Source organism: Natrix helvetica (assembly GCF_964273705.1).
Source record: "Natrix helvetica genome assembly, chromosome: 9".
In the NCBI taxonomy this organism is placed as follows: Eukaryota; Metazoa; Chordata; class Lepidosauria; order Squamata; family Natricidae; genus Natrix; species Natrix helvetica.
In genome coordinates, this window is record NC_138560.1 from 27,360,655 (window position 1) to 27,384,820 (window position 24,166).

Sequence of the window (24,166 nt, forward strand, 5' to 3'; positions counted from 1 at the left end):
ACTGGTGGAGTCTTTATATAGTACACCAAAGAGCAGAACTACCTGGGCTTTTCTCGTGATAAATATACGGCTTCTTTTCCCCAATAGTAGGCTCAAAAGAAGCAGTTTCTTCCCTAGTAAGAGCTGATATAATCTCTTTCCCCCTCCCCGCCCATGAAAGAAAGAGAACATCTCTGGCTTATCCCATTAGTTCTTTAAGAGAAGAGATCCCGTCATGCAGAAAACAACCATCACACATTTATCCATTTTGCACCCCGGGGCAAATGATGGGCTCCTCTCTATTTTGTGTACAAAACCCAAGTAGATTAGATTCCGATTTCCACCTGGGAAAGATGATGGAAGAGTATGGATGGCGGAAGGGGTGTGTGTGGCAGTGCAGCCTGGCTGCTTTTAAAGAGAGCAGATGCTCTCATAGGTGGAAAAAGACTCTGGAGAGAATGGAGGACATCTTAATTCCCCAACAGAAGGATCTTCTGCAAGCAAATACCAAACTCAGAGAGCACCAAGGACTCCCCAGGATCTTTCCATCAAGGTTAAAGATTCCTAGTGCTCCTCAGCAGTCACACAAGGACTGGTTCCATCATGCCTTTTTCTCCAACCTTTCACATGCAGGAAGCATAGTGGATGAAGCTCTTTCTAACCAAATGCATTTTTAAAAATGCAACTGAAATCCTCTGCATTTTTGTTGCTGCTCCCTTCATGCTCTGCTGGAAAAAAACACTCTTGGATTTGAAGATTCCCTCCCTCTCTGGGCAGTGCAAATTGACAGTCTCTAGCAGGGAAGAATGGAGCTGGTGGAAGCCCCCTTTCTTAGGCGGATTGCTTAATCTCTCCTTCCTCCAACCTCATGCATTGGCTTTCTTCCTTCTGGAGCCAGAAGGACGGGTGTCTCCTGAGAGCTTGGCTGGCCCTTCTGTGCTGTCTATTGGCCACTAATGGTCTAAAAAAGACCCTGGTAGCTTTGACGGGGGATCCCCAAGGTCTGGATGAAGAAGGAAAGCAGCACCAAGAACACTGCCTTGAAATTGTGCCACTTATGCACAGAACAGGTTGTGATCTAAAAAGCAAAAAAAACTTGCTCTAAAAGTGGACTTTTGCCAGGCAAAAGGCAGCGGCAGGAAACTGTTGACTCCAATGTCTGCATGACAACCACGACAATGATGGAAGAGGGTGAAGTTCATCTAAGACACTCACCATATTTCCAAAGGATGCTCCTTCCTCCCCATCTCACAGATGCTTCGAAAGGCTGCTTAGCTTGCAGTGGAGTGTGGTCAGTCTGGCCGGACTCCCTTTCCACTTTTTCTCTTCAAGAAGTCAAAGAAATAAACGAGAAAGCATCTCAGGCACCCAGCAGTGTTTAAACCAACAAAGTGCCATAAAGGTTTGGAAGCATTTTTGGTCTTCCTCTTGTAATAAAAGTTGATTTCAAGCACTTAAGTGGATTAAATAAATAAAGAACGAAAGCACAGAGTAAAACTGAGATGGCCATAATTCGAAAATCGATTACTTCGATATCATTCGCTGTTCTTTTGAAAGAATAAGAAGACAAAGCTCTCGGCGCCCTAAACCCTTTTCATCGTGGCCTAACCTGAACGCTCTCCTTGAAAGAGCTTCAGGTGGAAGCGGGGCTCCCCTATCAGAAAAAGGCTAACGTTTTCCCGATTACTTTCACGTCTCAGACTATTCCTCGGAGGCTTTCCACCGAAAACGGCCTCCTCTCCTAAGGCGGCCAGCGAAAGCCGATCTCAGAAGCAGAGCCCTGGACGGGGACGGATGGACGGCGGCTGTCCAGCAGGATATCCCTGTGCCAACTTGCCATTACCCGCACCTCCCTTTCCTGGCCAGCGCCGGCCTCATTTGAACGGCAGGGGAAGAAAGGACTCGCCTGAGTGGGGAGCTTCGAGCGCAAGCTGAAAAAGAGCGACTCTCCCGGCTGAGCGGCTGGGAGTTCGGGGCCCAATTGAGAGCACGGCCCTAAGGGCGGGCTTTACACGGCCGCCCGGGGACCGCAGGATTTTGCACGGGTTCGCTGCGGCCCAGTGGCGGGAACAAAAGTAGGGCTCCGCCGCGCCCCTTCCCAGGCCCCATGGTGAACCTGCCCTGCGCCCTCCCCGTCTTTCTCGTTCGGTGTTTAACAACAAAGACAAGGCGGGTTCCGGATAAATGTTTTATGCGAGTAATAAAATAATTGATTGTAACATAAATAAGGGAGAAGACAACGGCTTCAATCGCTTGCTGGGCGCGGAGCCGCTTCGAGGGTGCTGGCCACGAGCCCCCTTCGGAAAGACTCCGGGGACCCGCTCGGCTGAGAGAGGACGTCTGGACCGTCCGGCCTTGAAGCGCCGCCTCGAGTCCTCCGGCCCGGAGACGTCCTCAAGGAAGCAGAGCCCCTCCGCGCTTGTTTCGGCCGGGGCTTTTCCGAGGGGATCAATAAATATCGAGTTTAAATTAGAGCCGAGTCGCGGCGGGAAGGCCACGGGTTGCCCTGGCCGGGGAGGCGGCCGAAGGATGCTCTCCTAGGTTGAGGCTGCCCGTGTCCCCGATGCCCAAGCCGTCGCCCGCGCAAGAGTCCTGCCGCCAGTCCCAGCCAGACCAGCCGGCTGCACAGCCGCCGGCGCCGCTCTTCAGTCACTGCACGGGGCTCCGGAGCGAATGGTGCAGCGGCGGAGAAGCCTCGCCCTGCGAGTAAGCGTCCTCCATAGCGGGCGGGTGCGGGCCCCCGGCCGGCGTCATGCGCTTCTCCTTCTGCCGCCGGTTGCAGAACCACACGCGCACCACCTCCTTCTCCAGCTGCAGCGAGTCCGCCAGCGACGTGATCTCGTGGGCCGACGGCTTGGGGCAGCGGAGGAAGTGGCTCTCCAGCGCGCCTTTCACGCCAACCTCGATGGAGGTGCGCTTCTTGCGCTTGCGGCCCTGCGCCGCGATCTTGTCCAGGCTAGCTGGGCTGCCGCTGCCCGAGTCGGTTTCCTCCAGCCACTTGTTGAGCAGCGGCTTCAGTTTGCACATGTTCTTGAAGCTCAGCTGAAGCGCCTCGAAGCGGCAGATGGTGGTCTGCGAGAAGACGTTGCCGTATAGGGTGCCCAGCGCCAGCCCCACGTCCGCCTGCGTGAAGCCCAGCTTGATCCGGCGCTGCTTGAACTGCTTAGCGAACTGCTCCAGGTCGTCGGAGCTAGGCGCATCCTCGTCGGAGGGCGGCTCGGGCCCCGCGTGGCCCAGCGGTGTCGGGGAGCCCTCCAGATGGGCCTCGGCCACCTCGTCGTGGCCGTGCGGCAGGTGGAGAGCGGGCGCCTGCGGGCCCAGCATTCCGTTGAGCCCCGGGTACGCCGCCTGCGAGTAGAGCAGAGGCTGCGGACCGCCAGCCGTCGGGGACATGGCGGCGGGGCAGCCGCCCAGGTGATGCGTCGGGCCGCCCTGGCCCCAGTGGCCCCCGCCGCCTCCCGTCGCCTGCTGGTGCACCAGGTGGGACCGTGAGTGGAAGCCGCCTCCGCTGCCGTCCAAGTCTCCGCGCGGCCCGCTGCTGGCCTTGGCGTGGTCCAGATGGACTCCGCCGCCGCCCCAGTCCCCAGTGGCGCCCGGCAGCCACTGGTGGTGCGGGAGGGTCCCCATGGGGTGGCCCGGGGTAGCCGCCAGCCCCTGCAGGTATTCGTGGTGCATCATCTTCTGGACCTCGCGATAGGTGGGACCCTGGTGCAGCCGCTCGGCCTCTGGCGCGGACATGGGCAGGAGCGAGGCGCCGCGCGGCAAATACTGCGCCGTGGTGGCCATTGCCGCTCGGATCGCGCACGGGAGGTGGCTGGGCCGCGCTGCGCTGTGCGGCTCTCACTGGGACACCCTCGGCGGCGGGGCGCGCTTTAGAGCCCCGTTCGGCCCAGCGCACAGCCACTCCCCCCCGCGCGCCCTATTGGTTCCGTCGCCCGCGAGTGGCAGGCAGTCCCGCACCTTCATAGGGCGCCCCATCGAGGGACCCGCCCCCGCCCCGTCTAGAGACGGCGGCCCGGGATTTGCGCAGGGAGGGCGATCCTGATTGGGGCGGGAGGTGCTTCTTTCGTGGAGCTCCGGCACTCAGCGCGTGGGCGGAAGGGAAGAAGCGCGCCCGCTGTTGCTGGAGGAGACGGGAGGGCGCAAGTGGACTTTTGCCGGCGCAGGGCCCTACGTGGCTCCCTTCTGCGGGCCCCTTGTCGCCTTCGCTACTCCAATTCGGAGAACCGGGAGCGTGAGCCCCCCGGCGTCAACCCAGGTAAGTCCATAGGCGGCAAAACGAGGAATGACCCCGGCTCGTTTCTCCGGGCCACAGGAGGAGCTGCGCCCCTAACTGTTTGTGCGCAGCCGTTGAAGTTGCGCGCCCCGCAAGGTTCTCCTTTTTCCGAAGGGGGCGTTGCGCGCTCGGCCCACTCCCGAGCCAAATCGCGGGCGCTGGAAGTCGCTTTGGCGGCTGATCTCGCAGCTTGAGCAGCACCGCGGGGTGCCTCCGCCGGCGGCTCCACTTCCCCGCATACACATTTCCCTGACTCCCCCTTGACGCCTTCCCGGCCGCTGCAGCTTCGTCGCTAAGGCCAAGGGAGCCCGAGCATCGCGGGACCAAGGGCTTCCTTCTGGTCACCGGCTTCGTCCCTGGCCCGGACTCCTCTTCCGCTTCTGGCCGGCGGTTAGCGGTTGCCTCTATTCAGATGACCGCGGTCCCTTCTCGGGTTTTCCGATTCCGCCGAATCGGTGAGCGCGGGACTTCCGAATGGGTTGCTGAAGCTATTCGGGTTCTCCCTCTGGAAGTCTCCCCCGGCAGCGCTGGAGGGCGGGAGATCCAAACGCCCCGCCGAATTTCAGGACAATGACAACAATCGCTGGAACGGAAATTGCCCCCAGAAGTTGTGGGGGCTCCATTACTGGAGGGTTTCAAGAAGAGACCGGACAGCCGTTTGTCCGGAACAACTCTCAGCGCCATTCGGGGACAGTCCGAACTGCCTCTCGGAGCAGCTGCCGTTGCTCGACGCCGCCGCCGCCGCCGCCGCCACCGCAGGCGTTGTTGGCGCGCAAAGGGCTCCTCGGGCAGCGAGGAACCCCCCCCCATATTTTTCTGGCCTTAAGCCACTGGATGGCAACCCCACCCGCCGCGAGTGGCGAGGAGTGTGCCGATTCCCCCGTTCCCGCCCTCCTCGGGCTCGGCGGCGCTTGCTGCTGCCGGCCGGCGTTTCTGGACCGCTGACGAGCACTAATTCCGCTGGGCGCTCCAAGGCCTGGCCAACGGGAAAAACTTTCCGCGGTCGACGTGAAAGGGGCTGTTGCAGCCCCCGGCCTCGGCAGAAGCGCAGCCGAAACCGGCCGAACCAGCCGGCTTTGGCCTCACTGCCCGGCGAGGAAAGCTCCGCTCCGCTTGTTCCGGGGATGCTGCAGCCAAGGGAGTTGCTGCCCATCCGCCCTCCTGCCCGTCTGGCGCCAACTCCGCGCAGAGGCTCCCAGCAGCGCTCGCTGAGGCGCCCCCGAACAGCTCCAGTCCCCGAAGCCTGGGCTACCCGCGGGTGCGGGGCGAAGGCTTTGCCCTTGTTCCAGAACAGCTACGGGCTACTCCGTCACCGCTCCGGTCCTTCAGAAGGGCTAACGGTTGTTCATTCTCCGGAAAAAGCGATAGAAGTGTCCGGTTTGGACTGCAAGATGACGAACTCCGATTGGAGGGATGGGGTTTTCAGCGTCAGCCCCCCCCCCCCCAAAAAAAAACTTATGGTTGATCCAGCGTGCTGCTTGGTCGGTAGGTTTGAGACTTTCCTCGTGTCAAAGCTAAGATTTAAGGATTATATTTTATCCCTTTATCTATTTGTTGTGATTCTTTATAATCTTTCCTTACAATCATTGGTACACAAAAAGCAAGTTATGGTGTTGGTAGACAGCGCTGGGCACTTGAAACGTGTGTGTGTGTGTGTGTGTGTGTGTGTGTGTGTGAGGCAACATTAGGGATGAAGGGCACAGATAGCAAGGAAGGGAGTCCCCCCTGACCCCCTTCTCCCTCCCTTGCAGTCTTCTTTAGCATCCCCATGCTCACATTTCATCCTCCTGCTTCAGCTTATCTCCAGGGCATGAATGTAACATCCCTATAAGGTCACTTCTTGGTTGGATTTTAAGCTTAGTTCTCTGGGAGTCCATGAAACCTTCCCTGCTGGGGCCCCATTGGTGGATGCCATGCCTGCTTCCCAGTGACAGAGGAAGGGAGGGGCAACTCAGCCACAATGGAGCCTTTCCCACCACTGGCCTGTCAGCCCCACCCCCCACAGTTCCTAGGAAGAGGTGCAATTCCACCCCCAGAGGGGTTGGCATTGGGGGCAGCTCATTTCATGCCACTGTTTTGTGCTGACTCACAGAGACCCACTCCAAGGATTGTCCCAGCAAGTCAGCCTTTGCATGCAGAACACCTAAATTTGTCAATGAATGAATTCTCTCTCTCTCTCCCTCCCTCTCTGTGTGTGTATGTGCTGTGTATGTGTTGGGGTGAACCCTACCAAGCTGCACAACACAGTCCTGGATGGGATTCCATGTTCCCTAGCACAGCTCGGCAGTCCTGGACCTGCAGCTTGATGAGCATGTGGTAGATGTGGACTTTGTGCAGGTCCCTTTTGTGTACCATTTCACCCGTTCCTTGACCTTGAGGCAACTGCATCCTTGTTATTTCCTGGGTGGACTCCTGCAATATGCTCTATATGGGGCTGTCCTTGAAGATCAACCAGAAATGACAGTTGATGCAGAATACAGCGTCCCAAGCAGTAATGGGTACTACTCAGTGTGCCCATGTCATCACTGGAATATAAGCTGCATTGGCTGTCAGTTGGCTACAGTTCTGTACAACTGTACAATTGGGTACCGTTCAAAGTGCTGCTTGTCACCTATAAAGTCTTCGCATAGGGCTTGATTATCTGTTTGGCAACCTGTATCCAGTTATTTTGGCTCGCCTGGAAAACTCGGACAGAGGGGCTGTGCCCTTGGTGCCATCAGTTAAATTGTCATCTTGTGCTTTCTCTGTTGCAAATGCTGTGTACCTGTTCTCTTGGGCCCTGGAAGAGGGAGCTCTGTTCCCTGTTGTGGAGCCCCTGTTTTCACTGTTAGGTCTGTTTTTTGTCTTGGCTTTTATGTTTTAAATAGTTTTAATTCTATATTTGATATGTGGCAAGTCATCTACAATCATTGGGAATAGGTGACTGTAATAAAGCTAAATCGGAAGGAATTTATAGGTGCCATTCAGTCTAAACATCTGTCTGATAACTATAACACCCGATAAACAGATGAATAAACTGATAAAGACTTGGTACATACACATCAGATTTAACTGTGGTTGAAAAAAAAGAAATTGTGGATAATGAATGTGGCAATGCCAGGAGATGGTAGGATAGAAGAGAAAAGAATTGGAGAAAGCCATAAAGTATTGAGATTGAAATTGAAGTTGTAAGTTTGTGGCGTAAATTGACTGTGGCGGTCCCAGTGGTTATCACCATTCTGGGTGCCACACTGAAAAGGTCTTGGATGGTGCTTTAAAAATCTGTACCCTGACAACATTTCCATTTGTCAATTGCAAAAGACCACATTGTTTGACTGTGCTGATACATCAGGACATCTAGATTCTTGGAAAGAACTATTAGATATGTATAAAGGCCAACAGCAGCTAAGAAATACACACCTCTGAGTTCACATTGCTGTGAACAACCACTGGAACCCCATTGGCATTGATAAATTCCCATCCATCAATTGCAAAAGGCAAGTTTATTCAGAACAGCTTATATTTTGTGATGGTACCTTTCATGGAACAACTGTCTATATCAGGTTCTTGGGAAGGATGCGATCAGTGGATAAAAATGCCAAATCCAGCCTAAATTTCTGGGTGATTGTATAACAAACTCTAATAATAATTCTCCTTGTGTTTTTTTTTTTTTTTGCTTTTTAACTGCCTTGTGCCTACTTGTAGAGACTGATGGTGGTGGTGAAACACAACCAGCTTGATTCTTATGCCTTATCCTGGCTTTTGCTCTCCTCTGTGTTTTGCAGATAGTCTGCAGAAGAGAAGAGACACAGCCAACCTCCTTCTGGCAGGGCTAAAACGGGGGATCACACCATCCTGGTGATGTTGTAAGTACTTGGTGAGATCTTTGAAAGGGAGGGACTATTTAACCATGTTGTGGTTGGTCTACCAAAAACAACCCTACTGAAGAAAAAAAGTCTGCACAAAGTGGAACATTTCAAAATGCTTCTTTGTAGCGTTGTGAGTTTGTTTTCAGGGTAAAGAAGCAAGTTTTAAGCCCTTCCATCAACATCAGTCTGGGCATAGGAAAAGCAGAATTTATTTTGACATTTGGAATTTACATTTAAACTCTGGAAGATAGATTCAGAAGGATCTTGACAGACTTGAGCATTGGACCCTACCCAACAAAAAGCAATTGATTGGTGAGAAAAGTAAGGTTTTACACTTAGGCAAGCAAAATCAAACCCACAGGTATAGAATATGTACCACCCTGGCTCAACAGTAGTAACCATGAGAGGGATCTAGGTGTCCCATCTAGAAGACCATCATCTACATATGAGCCAGCAATGTGCTGCAACTGCCAAAAAAAGCCCATGGAGTCCTTGGCTGCATTAACAGAGGGAAAGCATCAAAATCATGGGAAGTGATAGTGCCACTTTATACTGCACTAACGGGGCTATACTTGGAATGCTGCATCCAGTTCTGGTTGCCAAGATATAAAAAAATGCTGTGACCCTAAGAAAAGTGCAGAGAAGAACAACAAAGGTGAAGAGGGTCTAGAGGCTAAACCAAATGATTAGTGGCTAAGGGAACTAGGTATGTCTATCCTATCCTAGAGAAAGGTTGGGGGGGTGATAACTGTCCTCCAGTACGTGAGGAGCTGTCACAGAGAAGAGGGGGCTCTCTAAACCACCTGAAGAAGCAATGAATGGAAGCTTGTTAAAAAGAGAACCAACCTAAAACTAAGGAGAAATTTCCTGACAGGGAGAATGATTTATCAGTGGAGCATTGTCTTCTGGATTAGTGGCTGCTCCATTGTGGCAGGTATTCAAAAAAAGATTAGAACATTCATTTGTGTGGGATAGTATAAGGACTCCTGCTTGGGCAGGGGGGGTTGACTAGAAGCCCTAGATTTTTTTGATTCTATGTTGAAAAGTGTTCAGAGCAGGACCTGCAAAAGATGCCCTGCTTGAGGCCTATAAAGGAAAGGGGTAGATTATCCGAGAGCCAAACTGCCTTTCTTGCTGTTTCTCAAATGTTTTTTGTTTTATTTTATGCTCTTTTAACTGGAAGATGCTCAGATAGGGAGGGGAAAGTGGGGCAGAAATAGCAGCCAGAAAAAGCTGCAGCAGGAACCTCATTTCCCACTGCAGTTCCCTCCTATAGGCTGGTGATGTGCTGAATGAAACCCCCCTCCCACTGGTGAGGAGTACCCGTACAGCCCAAGGGGAGCTCTTCTGCAGAGACTCCAAAGCAATTCAGCAGAGGCTGAAGCACCTGGGTAGGCGATGCTTTCACCCCCTCCTGAAGCTGAGGCTGAAGTTGCCTAATGAGGGCTTCATTGGGCTTCTTTGTGGACAAGGGATCCTGGCAGGCCTTTGCACTGCCTTCTCACAGAGATCCTAGGGCAGCAGCTGCAAACTCTGTCTAACTCTAACCTATGTCTTCATATGTGGGATCTGTTAATACTATGGCCTGGTTCACTGAATGTGCTACAGCCATTGCCGAGTTCCCAGAAGATACTGAACCTGAAACTAATCATCCTAATTTGGCCTACATACCATTTCAGACAAGTAACTGTCCAGTCTCTTCTTAAAAACCTCCAGTGGTGAAGCACCCACAACCTCTGAAGGCAATTTCTGTTCCCCTGGTTAACTGTCTTCACTGCAGGAAATTCCTCCTTAATTCCAGGTTGCTTCTCTCCTTGATTAGTTTCCATCTTGCCTTCTGGTGCTTTGGAAAATAAGTTAACCCCCTCCTCTTGGTGGCAGCCCCTCAAACACTGGAATATTGCTATCATGTCACCAGCTGTGGCCTTACTAAAGCTTTATAAAGTGGTACTAATACTTCCAGTGATTTTGATTCTATGCCTCTGTTTATACACCTGTTTAAGTGATCGTTCACTAGGACTCCAAGGCCCCTCTCCCAGTGACTGTTTTTGAGTTGCACTTCCTTTCCCTGTGGCAACTTATTAAGGATTTGAAGAAGGCAATTAAAGCTGAACACAGTTTTTTTTAACCCTAACCCTAACTCATTGGGAGACTATTTCTGCTCACCTGATCTTTTTTGCTGCTCTTTTCAAACATTCTTGAAACATTGTGATTGGAACTATGCAGCTCATTCACGGTGGGATCTGAGCATGAAAAAGTATCTCTTCCTGGTAGATTGAATCTAAAATTATGCACATGTGCATGTATGTACACACCCACACATGCACACTAACTCACACTACTATGATGGCAATCACCTACTCCCCTAAGATCTTTTTTTCCTTAAGCCAATGATTTATGTTTCCTAATTAAAGAATTTTGCATTTCTCTCTTTTAAATTTTCTTAATTAATTAAGTTCATTCTGATTTTGTTGTTGTTGTTAGTTGGCTTAATGTAGCAGAAGGCAGATTCCAATTGGATGTTTCAAAATATTCATGACAGTAAGGAGCAGTAAGGAGAGGGGGAATGCTTTTCAGAGAAGGGCTGGTCCCCTTCATCAGATGCCCGACTTTTGCTTGGGTTCCTGCCTGGTACAGAGGGCAGGACTTGGGACACCAAGCATTTCACCAAGACTGGTAGCACCACCCCAGCCATATGAGTTATGCCATTTAGAGGAAGACCCTAATCCATTTAGGTCCTAATTTCAGTTGCTAGAGTTTAGCCTGCACCTCATTTTACCATAAAATTGTAGCATAATTAAATTGTCAAAACTTCTTTGGTTTGTAGCTTGATTTGAAATTCCAGAGTTATTCCTTCATAAATTAATGATTTTCTATTGTATATTCTACTTTGAACTCTGAAATAAATGGACTTTGGCTGTTTATTTTGGAGTTCATCAGAGTCCCAGGGTTGTAGATTAGCTGGCAAATCTGAACAAAGAATCCTGGAAGTAAGTGGGAAGTCTTTCCATACTATAGCCTTGAATGTGTCCATGAAGCCTCCAAAGCTTCAACTTAACTTGAAGAAAACCTTCTTCTGTAAGTGGGGCAGCTATCGCTGTTTGGTTGCGTTATTTCTCCCCGTCACATCATTACTGTGCTTTGGGCACTGTGTGGGATCTAGACTAGCCTGTTCTTTTATCTTGGTTCTGTGTTAAAAAACATTCATGGAGAAGTTAGGGAAGCTGAAGATAAGAACAGGTTTGCCTGTAGATAGATCAGTAGTAGGAGTTCCATTGGCTCCCACTTCTGCTCTGCCGGTACTTGTTTAATTGACTAGTAAGAGACGCTTCTCATTTGCTCGGCTTTTGGTCCTCCAAAGAAGAATGAACGTGACAAGGGTGCTTCTGAATGTCTCACCATTTGGTGTGTTGCTCTGCTATTGATGGACTGATCATTCACCGCAAACTACATTTAAAAAGACATCAATGAATGTGTGTTTTGCAATCTGTGACACTTTCCATCAGAGACCAGGGATCTTTCATGATGGGGCTGCAGAAGCAGGGCAGGAGCCTTTGACAGTGACCAAGTCCTTATCCAGCAAGTCCACTTTGCTTTGTCTCCCAAAGTTGTGTGTTGCAAGCGCCTCCTTGGCCAAGGTCCAGCACTCCCTAAACCCGTCTTGCTGGAGCCACAATCTCCTCCACAACTTGTCTTGTTCCAATTGCATTTCACTACCTCCCACTTTTGTCAACGAGGCCCTGAGGATGATTTCTTCCAGCCTGGACTCGCCCACAATGAGTTGCTTGGCTGCTCTTGCTGCAATTTTGTGAGAAGCAGCTTTCCTTGGTGGCGGCGGCGGCGGTGGCTGGCTGAGAGCCAGTTCCAATCTGCTGGGCAAAGAACGAGATTTGCATCATTTTCATCTGGGAAAGTGAGAGGCCTGCCACCCTGCCCCACGCAGTCCTGTGCCTCTGGGGATCAAGAGGAAGCCACATCTCTGGACGAGGCCAGAACAGGCAGCTGCCTCCTTCCTTGCCTCCAGCCAGTCTTCCTTTGCATTCTGAAGGTAGAGCATTGCGGGGGTTTAGGGTTGAGAGAACACACACTTCCGATGGAAATAACAGGAAATTAAAACAAAAACAAATGGCTGCAGAGTGCAAGATTGAACATATGAAAAGTGAAATAATTTCTGTCCTATAGAAATGGAGCCTTTGTTACTTTTATGTCTGTCTTTGAGGTCCTCATGAGATGGACTTGAGAAATCCATCTAGCATCATGAATCTAAAACAGCCTATTTGGGGGGCTGAAGGCTGTAGTTGGTCATCGAGCAGAATGACAGACCATATGCCAGAAAATGGGGCAAGTTCAGGACAGAGAGATGCTGTGTGTGTGTGTGTGTGAGGGGCAGGCAAAAAGCACAATCACAGTCGTATCCAGCCAATCAATCAATTAGACATGGATCATGGCCTTTTTGGGGGGACTTGAGGTCTATATCTAATATTCCAGGAATGTAAGCAGATAGTTCAGCTCAAAAACTATTTAGAGTCAGCCACATCAAATGTGATCTGGCAAAGACAGTTTAGAATACAGACCTTTCTAAGTCTATTTGGAAGTCTACTCCCTGCAGTTCACCTGGCAAGTCTTGGCAAGTCCCTCTCGAATTACCATCTTAGATGGGCCAGGAACATCCATTTTCTTTCATTTCATATCAGAATGGTAAGCTAGAATACCTGTGTTTTCTTCTCAGAGGATAGAAGATACCATCCACACTCAACTCTTGCTGTATGTCTTGCTTACAGTCAGAAAATTTCTCCTTACATGCTCAAAATTGAGTCTTGTTTGTGATCAGCAACTAAGCCCATTGGTTTAAAGCTGGTTCTTAAGAGAAGTTGAGAGAGTGCCATCCAGAGTGAAATAGGAGAACAAAAAAACATAAGAGTTATAAGAGAAATTTCCTGACAGCAAGAACAATAAATCAGTGGAACATCTTGTCTCAAGAAGTTGTGGGTTCTCCATCACTGGAGGTTTTTAAGAAGAGATTGGACAGTCATTTTTCTGGAATGGTACAGAGCACGAGTGTCAAACTCGCCACATCAGATTGCTCTCATGTGATGTTTTCTGATGTTTTTCCCCTTCCCAGAGCTAAGGTGGGTGTGGCCTGCTTGTGATGCATCCAGCCCACGGGCCGCCAATTTGACACCCCTGGGATGGAGTCTCCTGCTTGAGCAAGGGGCTAGACTACAAGACCTCCAACCTTGTATATTCTAAGATAAGTGGTGAGAAGGGAAGAGTTAAACAGTATAAAAGCTTTCATGTTTCAGATTTCTGAAATGGTGTCGGGAATCACCTGAAGGGAAAAGGCTCCTGAAGGGCAGAGTTTGGAGCACAAAGCAGATGGCCTTTTCCCAGCATCCCCTTCTCCAGATATGCACTTTAAATGATGCCATTGCCCAGACTCCTGCACAAGGGTGAAGCCAACTCCTCATAAGCAGAGGTGTGGATGATTTCCTCTTCCTTGGCAGCCCACTTAAAAGGCATACAGGGTGTAAAGGAGGTGGCAGCTTCCAGCTGATCTCTGCGACCAGCACCCGGAGTCCCAGGGCTATAGCCAGCGTGAGAAAGTGAAAAATCTTTCAAAAGAAGACTATGGTTCAGTCCACGGCTAAAAGAACAGCCAGGCCTGCTGTGGCTTCCTTTGAAGCCATGAAATCTTGTGGAAAAGGGAAACTAGAAAATCTCTCGTTCCATGGGTTATAAAATACAGGCAAGGAATTGTGGGTTTCAGTAATGTTTCAGGACTGGGAATGCCCTTATTAATTATGTTTGCTTCTCATGAAGAAAGAAAACTTTAAATCATCAACTCCTAAACAGGAGCATAAAAATATGCATTTATAAGGGTTTCAAAGAAAAGGACACATTTATATTAGTAAGTTTCATTGACCATATATCTTATAAACATATTTTATAAATCACAGAAACAAATGAATATCAAAATTCAAGTTTATCTCTGTTTACAAGGCCATGAAAACAATGCTGGGTAAATGAAAGAGTTACCTTTGGTAAGATGAGTGGCATACAAGTTTAATAAATAAATAAATGCATTAAATTATCTCGACAAAAATCAAGAAATCATATTGTTTTCTGTAACTTATTCTTCTGTCTTTTTTATTTCTGTCTCACTTAACATATTAATGCAGTCAATGTAGCAAATCTACATCTTATGTAATTATTATTTTCTCTGCAATTTTTATTTTTTGTTTTTCCAGCTGTGGTTATCATATAAAAAGCCAACTCTTTCCATTACCTCAGTGTTGCGATTAAGGATGAAAACCAGAAGGTCATGTAAAATTTCATAACCCATTTTTTTTCATTCGTACTGCCCATTAATTCCCACAAAATTATTTCTGACAGTTCCAATAGCTCCTAAAATAAACTTTCTTCATTTTACTTATAACTTTGTTTAAATATCACCTAGTCAGATTTTGTAAAATGTCTCCTTTAATGTATTCTCTTGCTTTTCAAGATAATTGATGTCCCAGCAAGACCCTTTGGTGTGATTTTGATGCGGGTGGGTTAGCCAGGGAGACAGCACCCAGGGAGGGAGGCTGGGAGGGGAGAGGCACCAGTACCTTTGCCTTCTCCCCAAAGCTAAGGCCTGTTGTCTGCTCTTCAGCTTCCTCTCCCCCTGCCGCAGAAAGGAACTATAGCGAGTTGGACTGTGAAGCCTTGGCTGCTGTGGTTGGGGTAAAAAGATTTCACGAATACCTCTATAGGTGGGATTTTGAACTCATTACCAGTCACAAGCCACTTTTGGGCTTGCTGGTTGGGGACAGGCCAACTCCGGTGTCACTTTCACCACGTATGACAAGGTGGACTATTTTCTTGGCTGCTTATTCCTACTGGCTGGTGCACCGACCTGGCGTGACCTTGGGACATGCAGACGCATTGAGTCACTGCCCATTGCCTGAAATCCTCACTGACCCTACACCTGAGACAACAGTCTTACTGATTGACTGTTTGGAGACTGGTCCTATCTCGTCTAGCGATGTGGCCCACTACTCCACCAAAGACTCCACTGTTAAACAAATTATGAACTAGGGGCAGGGGGTGGCCCAAGGGGCCTGTGGGGTCTGAGTTCAAAATGTATTTTTGTAAACATGACGAAGTGTCTGTTGTGAATGGTTGCCTACTGTGGGAGGACTGGGTCGTTGTTCCACCCAAACTGTGCATTGCAGTATTTGAAGCTTTATATGTAGGGCACCCAGGGATTGTCAGGATGAAGTCCCTGGCAAGGAGTTACGTATGGTGGCCTAACATGGACAGGGAGATAGAAGAATGGGTGGCTACCTGCACACCATGCAGGAGTCCAGACCTGCTCCCCCAGAGGTGCCCGCTAAGGAGTGGGAGCGTCCTCAAGCACCGTGGTCTAGGGTGCATATAGACTTCGCTGGCCCAGTTCACGGACAAACGTTCTTAGTAGTTGTGGACGCCTACTCGAAGTGGTTAGGGGTAGTCTTGATGACATCCACAATGGCAGAGGCAGTCATAAAGGTACTACGGAGACGTTTCTCCACGCACGGCCTGCCCGATGTCTTGGTCTCAGACAACACCCCCCAATTCCTGGCCATGCCCTTCGAGACCTTCCTAGCAGCCCAGGGAATTCAGCATGCCCTGGTCGCACCATTCCATCCGGCTTCCAATGGCCAGGTGGCACGTATGGTGCGATCTGCAAAAGAGGCCCTCTCTAGGATGGGCCCGGGAGATTGGCAACACGGGTTGACTATTACCTCTTAATTCAACATATCACACCCAGTGCCACCACTGGGAGAAGCCCTTCTGAGCTTCTAATGGGTCGCCCGCTAAGATCCCACTTAGACTGGCTACACCCAAACTATTCTGCCATTTCGCCCCCAGACTCCACAAGCAAAATCTGGAATTCTGCCTCTCGCTCTTCATCTTGATGATGTGCAGATGGGCGGCGAGAGACGGAGGCCCTTGTCTCTGATTCTGCTTAGGATGGCGCATACTCATTTTAAAAGTTGCGCTTCGTTTGCGGCTGATGCCAGTATGTCGTTGAAATAGGAGACAACTCAGGGTATCCCCTGCAAAAGGCGTTCCATGATACTTTGGAACAGTCCAGGGGTGATGCTAACTCCGAATTGCAGGCGGTTACATTTGAATAGCCCCCTATGCGTCACAATGGTTTGGGCCTCTGCAGTAGCGCCATCTACTGGCAGCTGCTGGTACGCCTGCCTCAAATCTAGTTTTGCAAAAATATTTCCCGGACCGAGGGAGTGTAACAGATGTGGTACTACCGGTACCAGGTATGCATTTTGTTGCAATCCTTTGTTGATTGTGCATTTATAGTCAGCGCATATTCTGATAGACCCGTCGGGCTTAATGGGGGTCACGATTGGCATTTCCCAGCGGGCGTGATCGATTGGTTTGAGGATGCCCTGGCTTACCAGTTTATCGATTTCTCTGTCAATTTTTGGTCGGAGAGCGAAAGGTACTCTCCTGGGCGTAAGTCGAATTGGAGCTATGCTAGGGTCTAAGCTAAAGGAAATTGGGTCCCCCTAGTACTCACCCTGACCGGAGGTGAAAACGTCCTCAAAGTCCTTAAATATGGTTTTGGCAGCGCTCCCGGTGGCAGCAACGGCTGGTCCTTCTCCGGTCTGCTGCTTGACCACGGCGTTGACTTTGGCCATGACCATCCCCAAAGACTGAAACCAGTCCAGTCCAAAAAGGCTTTGCAAGTTGTCCCTGACTACGATCGCGTGTAGGTTATTGCTGATCATCTTGTAGCGCACCCTGAATGTGCCTTGGCCAATGAGGGGAACCAGGTTGCCTTGATAGTCGTGAAGGTGGACATCTGGGCTTCGGAGGTCCTTCTTTTGGATAGACGGCACCGTTTGCTTTAGTACTGCCCATGAGATTATCGTTAAGGACGACCCAGTGTCGATCTCCATCTTGCAGGGGGCGTCCTCAATGAATACGGTGATCTTTAGCTTCTTGGATCGACTTGTTTGGATGTGCCTCACCGGAACAGTAATGTGTGTCTCTTTGGTGCGATCTGGGTGGCCTCGTCTGGTCGACGTGAGGTTGGTGATCCTGTCGTCAGCCTCCGCCCTCCTGGGGTACCTCTGGTTGGTATGTTGCCTTCGGCCCGGACCTTTCTCCGTCCTCACAGGTCGACTGGAGACTGTGGGGAATTTGCTGCAGCACACCCTGGCGATGTGCCCCTTCTGTTTGCACTGCTGGCATGTCGCGTCTTGGAAACAGCAGGATGATCTGATGTCATCCCTTCAGCAGCTGGTGCAGGGCAGATTTTGTGGCTTGAATTTTCATGCCGGCATCGTTCGGCTACTGTGCATGCGATGGCTGTCTTCCTCCTCACTCTCGGAGGTCTCGGGTTCCATGGTTTCACGGTGGACTCAGGCGTTCTTGGGCGCTCCCATCTCTGCATTGTGGCACTGGAGGGTCTTCACAGACTTGTTTGCCGATTCTACCGCCCTCGCCTCGTTGAGTGCGATTTGTAGGGAGAGGTTGGATCTGGCCAGGAGTCTCGTCTGTAGACTCCGATCTCGGACTCCCAGTATTATCTGATCTAGGAGTAGATCGCCCAGCTCATGGAACTCGCAGTGGGCTGTGGCTTTCCGGAGGGCTGCCACGTACTCATTTATGGACTCGCCTTCCTTCTGGTTCTGTGTATTAAATTGGTATCGGCGAACGTACTTCAATGGCTTTGGCGTGTATTGAGTTTTCAGCATTGCTTGTAGCGCGGATCACGAGACGGCGTGCAGGGGTACCTGCTCGGAAAGGTTCTTTGCCGTTTCCAAGGCTGCAGGCCTGTAGTAACCCAGGAATAGGTTTTTCTTCAGAACTTCCTGAATGCCGCCTAGATTATTTGCCTCTAGGAAGACTTTGAATCTCAATAAGTACAGTCCCAGTCATCTGTGGCTGGGTTGAACGGAGGCGGTTGGCTGTAGGTGGCCATCCCGATCTTTCTGGGTACTCGAAACTCGCTGGGAATCCGCGATGGCCCCGGTGTTGCCTTTCCTGCGCTCCGGGCGGATGCTGCCGCACGATTTGGCTCTTTTTGTCCAATGGACTTTGCTCTTTTTCTGCCTAATTGCCTTCCGATCCCATCCTTGTCGCCAGCGTTAGATCGGGTAGCCTCTCAGCCAATCAGGTGCTCCTCTGTTCCTGCTGGCAACAGAGGACCTGAGTGGAGACTTCTATTGTTTAGCTGCAATAGAGGGGGGAAGTATCTAACAACCCCTTTTCAGACCGGTTGGACAGGTTCAACATCTTTGGGCAGTCTCAGACCTTCATAGGTTAAGGGTGCAAACGGGTAAAGGAGGGGCCACCCACGGCCAACCTCTGAACTGGTTCCTTGCATTCTGATTCCCAGAGACTAAACAGGGGCCCCAGCAGTAAGCCCCTCTCCCCTCCCCAATCAGTTGCTGGAACTGAGACAGCTAGCACATGTGGCAGCGTTTGTGGTCAAAAGGTTGGCAGGCAGCCTCTGTTCCTGGTGCTAGAAACCTCCTCAGCTCTGTGCCCAAACTTCCTGAGCTCTGGTTTTGAACCAGGCATGGTAGACTTCACCCAATCGCATCATGTGGTTGTTCATAAAGCTTGTAGAACAACAGATTGAAAGAGATCCTAGAGAAGTCTAGTCAAACACACTTCTTGGCCCAGTATGTGGCAATCCCCCCTCTGAAAATCTCCTGCTTTCTATGAGGCAGCTTTTTCCACCACTTGAACGCTGTTACCATCAGGACATCCCTCTAGACATCTATTCTGAATCTTCTCATAATTCTAACTTGTCCTCCAAGTCAACAGAGAATAAATTTACTCCCTGCTATGTTTGCTAAACCTTTAGATAGCTGAAGTCTGCTATCATGTCTCCCCCATCCAGTCCAGTTCCCTTAATTATTTCTCATAGGATCTGGTTTCCAGTTCCCCCACCTAGCCATCCTCTGAACTGACTCCAGTTTGTCAATATTCTTTATAGAATTCCATGCGTGGAACTGGCCACATTATTGTGGGGGAGGGGAAATCTAACCAAGATAGAATGGGACAATGCTGTCCCGTGATCTGAATTATGCTTCAATTAATATACCATAAGGGATCATTTGTTTTTCCAGCAGCTACATCGTATCATTCAATCATGGTCAAGTTCAATGTTCAGATCCTTTTCGCATTTTCCACTGCCAAGCCTGTTCTCCCCCCATCCTGTAATTTGCTTCCCCCCTTTTCTCCCCCTATACAGGAGTAATTTGTATTTTTCCCAATGACCACTTGTTAGCCACCATTTAGAATTTTGTATCATCTGCAAATTTGATAATCATCCCCACAACCCCTTCATTCAGATCATTAGGAAAAATGCTGAGATCTCTGGCCACTAAAGTGAGGAAGTTAGATGTCTCATCCCTTCTATAGCCCAAGCCAAAATGGCCACGGAAGGAGAATGCTTGTCTACAGCAGTCTATATAGGTGGCTTGAATTTAAGTAGATTCCAACCCCCTCCACCTTACTAACCACATGGTGAGACGTCTGCTAGCTAGGGTCAGGGTACTAACTCTATCGAGGACAAGAGGATGTGAACATGAACCATTACTGCAGAGGGGTAGAAAATGATCTGGCCATGCTAGAATTCTTGATTTTAAGGCAAAATGAAACTAAGCACATTTAATATCTTGGCATCAAAAGTGGATTTTAATAAACTAGAGACATGAAACTAAGATCGCAAGAGAAGTGATGGGAAAAGGAGCTCAAGATAGATGAAAATTCCTGAAACAGGAGGTAATAAAACTTGGAGACGGGGGAGGTGCAGAAGGACCTAAGAAAAGCCAACGTGAAAGGGGGTGGAAGTGGAGGAAACTATGGACCACTCACCTTGGCATTGCGCTTTCTTTGACAATTTGTCTAGAATACCAAGGCAATGCTGTGGGTGTTGTGTACAGGTAGTCCTCATTTAGTGACTATCACATCCCTTAATGATGGACTTCCCAGTCCCAATTATGATACTTAATTGAGGATTACCTGTACTTAAAAGGGGTACCTAATTCATTGGAAGGGTGTGGGGGGATGGGTGGTCCCACCACCATATATTTTCACAGTTGTCTGAACTGATAATTCCTTCCTGGAAATACATCCTACTGTAACCTTGGAACCAGACTTGGAGCAGAGGCTGGTCCATGCTAAATAGGGACAGAGCAAACAAATATATCAGATGGCTTTTTCAGAAGCAGTATTGGAATTTCATTCCAGTCATAGTCCAGGAACTCCCTTCTGCAGACATTTGCCAAACTTAATTGGCTGCTCTACCCACTGCTCTCCACTCCGATACGGAGGAAGAAGGTGAAATGTGCGGCAAGGCTCATCCTTCTCAGCCCTGTTTTATGTTGAAGGTTTCCAGGCCAAGAGTGAACTGATTAGGAGATTCAAATGATATCAAGAGAACCTAACTGTTGGTTGCCACAATATAAAAAAAGATGTGGAGACTCTAGAAGGAGTGCAGAGAAGAGCAACAAAGAGGATTAGGGGGCTGGAGGTTAAAACCCATGAAGAACGGTTGCAGGAACCGGGTATGTCTAGTGAAAAGAAGGACTAGGGATGACAAGATAGCAGTGTGCCAATATGTAAGGGGTTGCCAAAGAGAAGAGGTCAACATATTTACCAAAGCATCAGAAGGCAAGACAAGAAACAGTCAATGGAATCTAATCAAGGAGAGATCCAGCATAGAACTAAGGAGAAATTTGCAGACAGAAGAATTAACCATTTGCCTGAAATGGTATAGGACTTCCTGCCTGAGCAGGGCTTTTCACTAGAAGACCTCCAAGGTCCCTTCCAGCTCTGTTATTCTGTTAATTGAGCACTCCATCCACGACTTTGTGTTGCTGAAAAAACAATACAAATATTTATCACAGAAGGAAGAAAGAATTCACTAAGGCTTCCTAGCAGCAGTTGGTAGCAGCATCTCAAGCCAGAAATCCTATTTTGTTCTGTAACAAGTGGCAGGCCCAGTGGTGGGTTTCAAACTTTTTTAGAACCTACTCTGTGGGCATGGCCTATTTTGGGGGTGTAGCGTGGTCATGTGACTGGGTGGGTGTGACCAACTTGTAAAATGTGAAATTCATTTAACAACGCTCTTGCTTAGCAACCAAAATTTTGGGCTCAATTATGATAATAAGTTCTCTTTCTTTTTCTTTCCTTCCTTTCCCTTTCTTTCTTTCTTTCTTTCTTTCCTTCCTTCCTTCCTCCCCTCTCCCTCCCTCCCTCTCTTTCTCTTTCCTTTCTTTTCCTTCTTTCTTTCTTTCTTTCTTTCTTTCTTTCTTTCTTTCTTTCTTTCTTTCTTTCTTCTCTCTCTCTCCCCCACTTCCTTCCTTCTTTCTTATGTCTCTCTCCATCCCTCTTTCTTTCCTTCCTTCCTTTTTCTTCCTCTTCCTTCTTTCTTTCTTGTGTCACTCTCTCCCTCTTCCTTCCTTCCTTCTTGTGTCTCTCTCCCCCTCCCTCCCTCTTCCTTCCTTCCTTCCTTCCTTCCTTCCTTCCTTCCTTCCTTTTCCTTCCTTCCTTTCTTCTTCCTTCCTTGTGTCTTTCTCCTCCCTCCCTCCCTCCCTCCCTCCCTTCCTTCCTTCCTTCCTTCAGATGGAAGAGGAGCTTCTTCTTCTTTAGGGTCAGTGGAGGATCAGCTGCGGCAGCCCGGCTCTGGCTGCCTTTCCCCAAACCCGGACAGTGCTACTCCTGCCTCCCCGGTGTCCGAGCTGCAGCAAGTGAAGTGCCACTTCAGCGGTGCTTATCTCCAGCCAGGCTGCAAAGCACGGGGAGCAGAAAGCAGCCATGCCCACAGAAGCAGAGACCAGCCGCCGCTGCTGCTACCCCACTGTTGCTGGTGGTGGTGACATGGATGCATCTTCACTGTATGTTCCGCCGCACCCAGTCTTGTGAGAGGTGAAATGGGAGGTGGCCCGCTGGCAGATCCTCTGGGTGGAAGGCGAGTGAAGGGCGCAGTGGCGGGAGAGGCTGGCCATCCCCAAAGCCAGTTCTCGAGGACGGAGGCAGAGATGAGGCCCGGGGCTCGCCTCCCTGCCTCTTTCCTCTGAGAGCTGCAGGTGGCAGTTTGCCGCCCCTTGCAGGTTGCCGCCCATTGCAGGTGCCCAGGGCAGTCTCTACCCCCACCTCCCCGCCGCCTCCAGGCTTTTGCAATGTCCCCGCCAGCCCACCAACCTGTTCTGTTGGGTGGCCGCTCCTTCATGTCCTGTTGCAGACTGGAGTTGGGCTTTCGGCTGCCTGCTTTCTCCTGGTGCCCCTTCCCAGCTGGGAGATGCTCCAGGACAGCCCTGCCACCCTGGCCAAGCGCTGGGTTGGTCAGCCGCCCACGCACCGCCACCACGTGACCTTTATAAATGGAAATTAACCAACTTCTTTTAAACTTTCCATTTCAATGAGAATTTTTCTAAAACTTCTTAAATTCTCATTGAAATGGAAAGTTTAAAAGAAGATGGTTAATTTCTGTTTATAATTGTATTATTGTATTATTGTATTATTGTATTATTGTATTATTGTATTATTGTATTATTGTATTATTGTATTATTGTATTATTGTATTATTGTATTATTGTATTATTGTATTATTGTATTATTGTATTATTGTATTATTGTATTATTGTATTATTGTATTATTGTATTATTGTATTATTGTATTATTGTATTATTGTATTATTGTATTATTGTATTATTGTATTATTGTATTATTGTATTATTGTATTATTGTATTATTGTATTATTGTATTATTGTATTATTGTATTATTGTATTATTGTATTATTGTATTATTGTATTATTGTATTATTGTATTATTATAAATCGCTGGCCGGCTGGGAAAGCATCCCCAGGAGCTGAGCAGGCCAAGTCTGGCTTCGGAGGCCGAAAGGGAAGCTGCTTCTCCTTGGGGAAGCGATGTTCAGAAGAGGTAAGGGGAGTGAGGTAGAAGACGCCCAAGAGGCGGGACCCAGTGGGATGGGGAAAGATCAGAGGTGGGTTGCTGCCAGTTTGGCCCAGATCAGGGAAACCAGTAGTAGCGGCGATAGGTGAGTTAGGCCAGCTGCAACACTCCTGCAGTTGGTTGTAAGAGAGATTGATTTGATATGTGCCCATATTTTATTCATGTGACCATGGGGGGCAGAGGATGTTGCAGCAGCCATAACTTCAGGTACAGATTGTAAGTTCCTTTATTTAGTGTTCTTGTAATTTAAACTGGTTGCTGAATGAATTGCCATGAGTTTGAGGACTACTTATAGTATGCATCAAAGAGTAACTGACCTTAAGAAATCGGTGGGTAATGGAACTGGATGGATTTGACTTAAAATTTGGTTGGCGCTGCTATTCATGATACAATAAAATTATAATTAATGTAGATTTCAAAAAGCATTTTATCAGATGTACTATACCGAGAATTTGGAATAGGTATTATTAAAACCCCTTAATGATTGTCAATCCTAGAAACCATTTTAGAAGATAAATGGTACTTAAATAAAAAATGTCTAACTTATGCTGATTTGCTGATTTTTTCCAAGAAGAATTTAAGTTAAAAACAAGAGAAAAACTGCAGTTGGAAGGCTATATTGATTTCCCTATGCTCATTTAATAAAAGGATTTAAATTTGATAAAAATTATGAATTTAAAAATAGTAAGTGAATTTGATATGGAGTTGAGTACAAATAATCATGTAATTGCTAAGATGTACAAACTTTTATTGAAAAGGGAAATGGGATGAACACATTAGACTGTATAAAGTGGACAAAACATTTTGGTTATAATATACAGTTTGATCAGTTGGAGACTTTGTAAAAAACAGGGTTGACATTTACATTGAATCATAATCTTAAAGAGAATTTTTATAAACTGATGAATCACTGATTCATGACATGCGATAAACTGTGAATAATGTACCCATAAAGGAGAATATCTGCAGCTCAGGGTTGAAATGAGGGGTCCTTGGTGCTCTCTGAGCTGGCTTGTTTTCTTGCAGAGGTTTCATTACCCTAACTAGTTAGCATCATCATAGTCTAGCA

The 24,166-nt window shown here is 48.5% G+C and overlaps 2 protein-coding genes and 1 long non-coding RNA gene across 3 annotated transcripts in view; 2 read left to right on the forward strand and 1 right to left on the reverse strand.

Annotated features, from left to right (window-relative positions):
* The window catches only part of LOC309396890 (uncharacterized protein), a 393,556-nt gene that overhangs the window by 237,413 nt on the left and 131,977 nt on the right, over positions 1 to 24,166 (forward strand). The window lies entirely within an intron of this gene.
* Positions 2,162 to 3,830, reverse strand: POU3F1 (POU class 3 homeobox 1). Its single transcript, XM_081962806.1, has one exon. It carries the CDS (start codon positions 3,763 to 3,765, stop codon positions 2,629 to 2,631), a length of 1,137 nt encoding a protein of 378 aa, XP_081818932.1. The 5' UTR covers positions 3,766 to 3,830; the 3' UTR covers positions 2,162 to 2,628.
* LOC309396461 lies at positions 4,026 to 22,506 on the forward strand. The gene is made up of 3 exons (XR_014176120.1): positions 4,026 to 4,237; positions 8,020 to 8,100; positions 21,742 to 22,506. It is a non-coding gene; the product is annotated as an uncharacterized lncRNA (long non-coding RNA).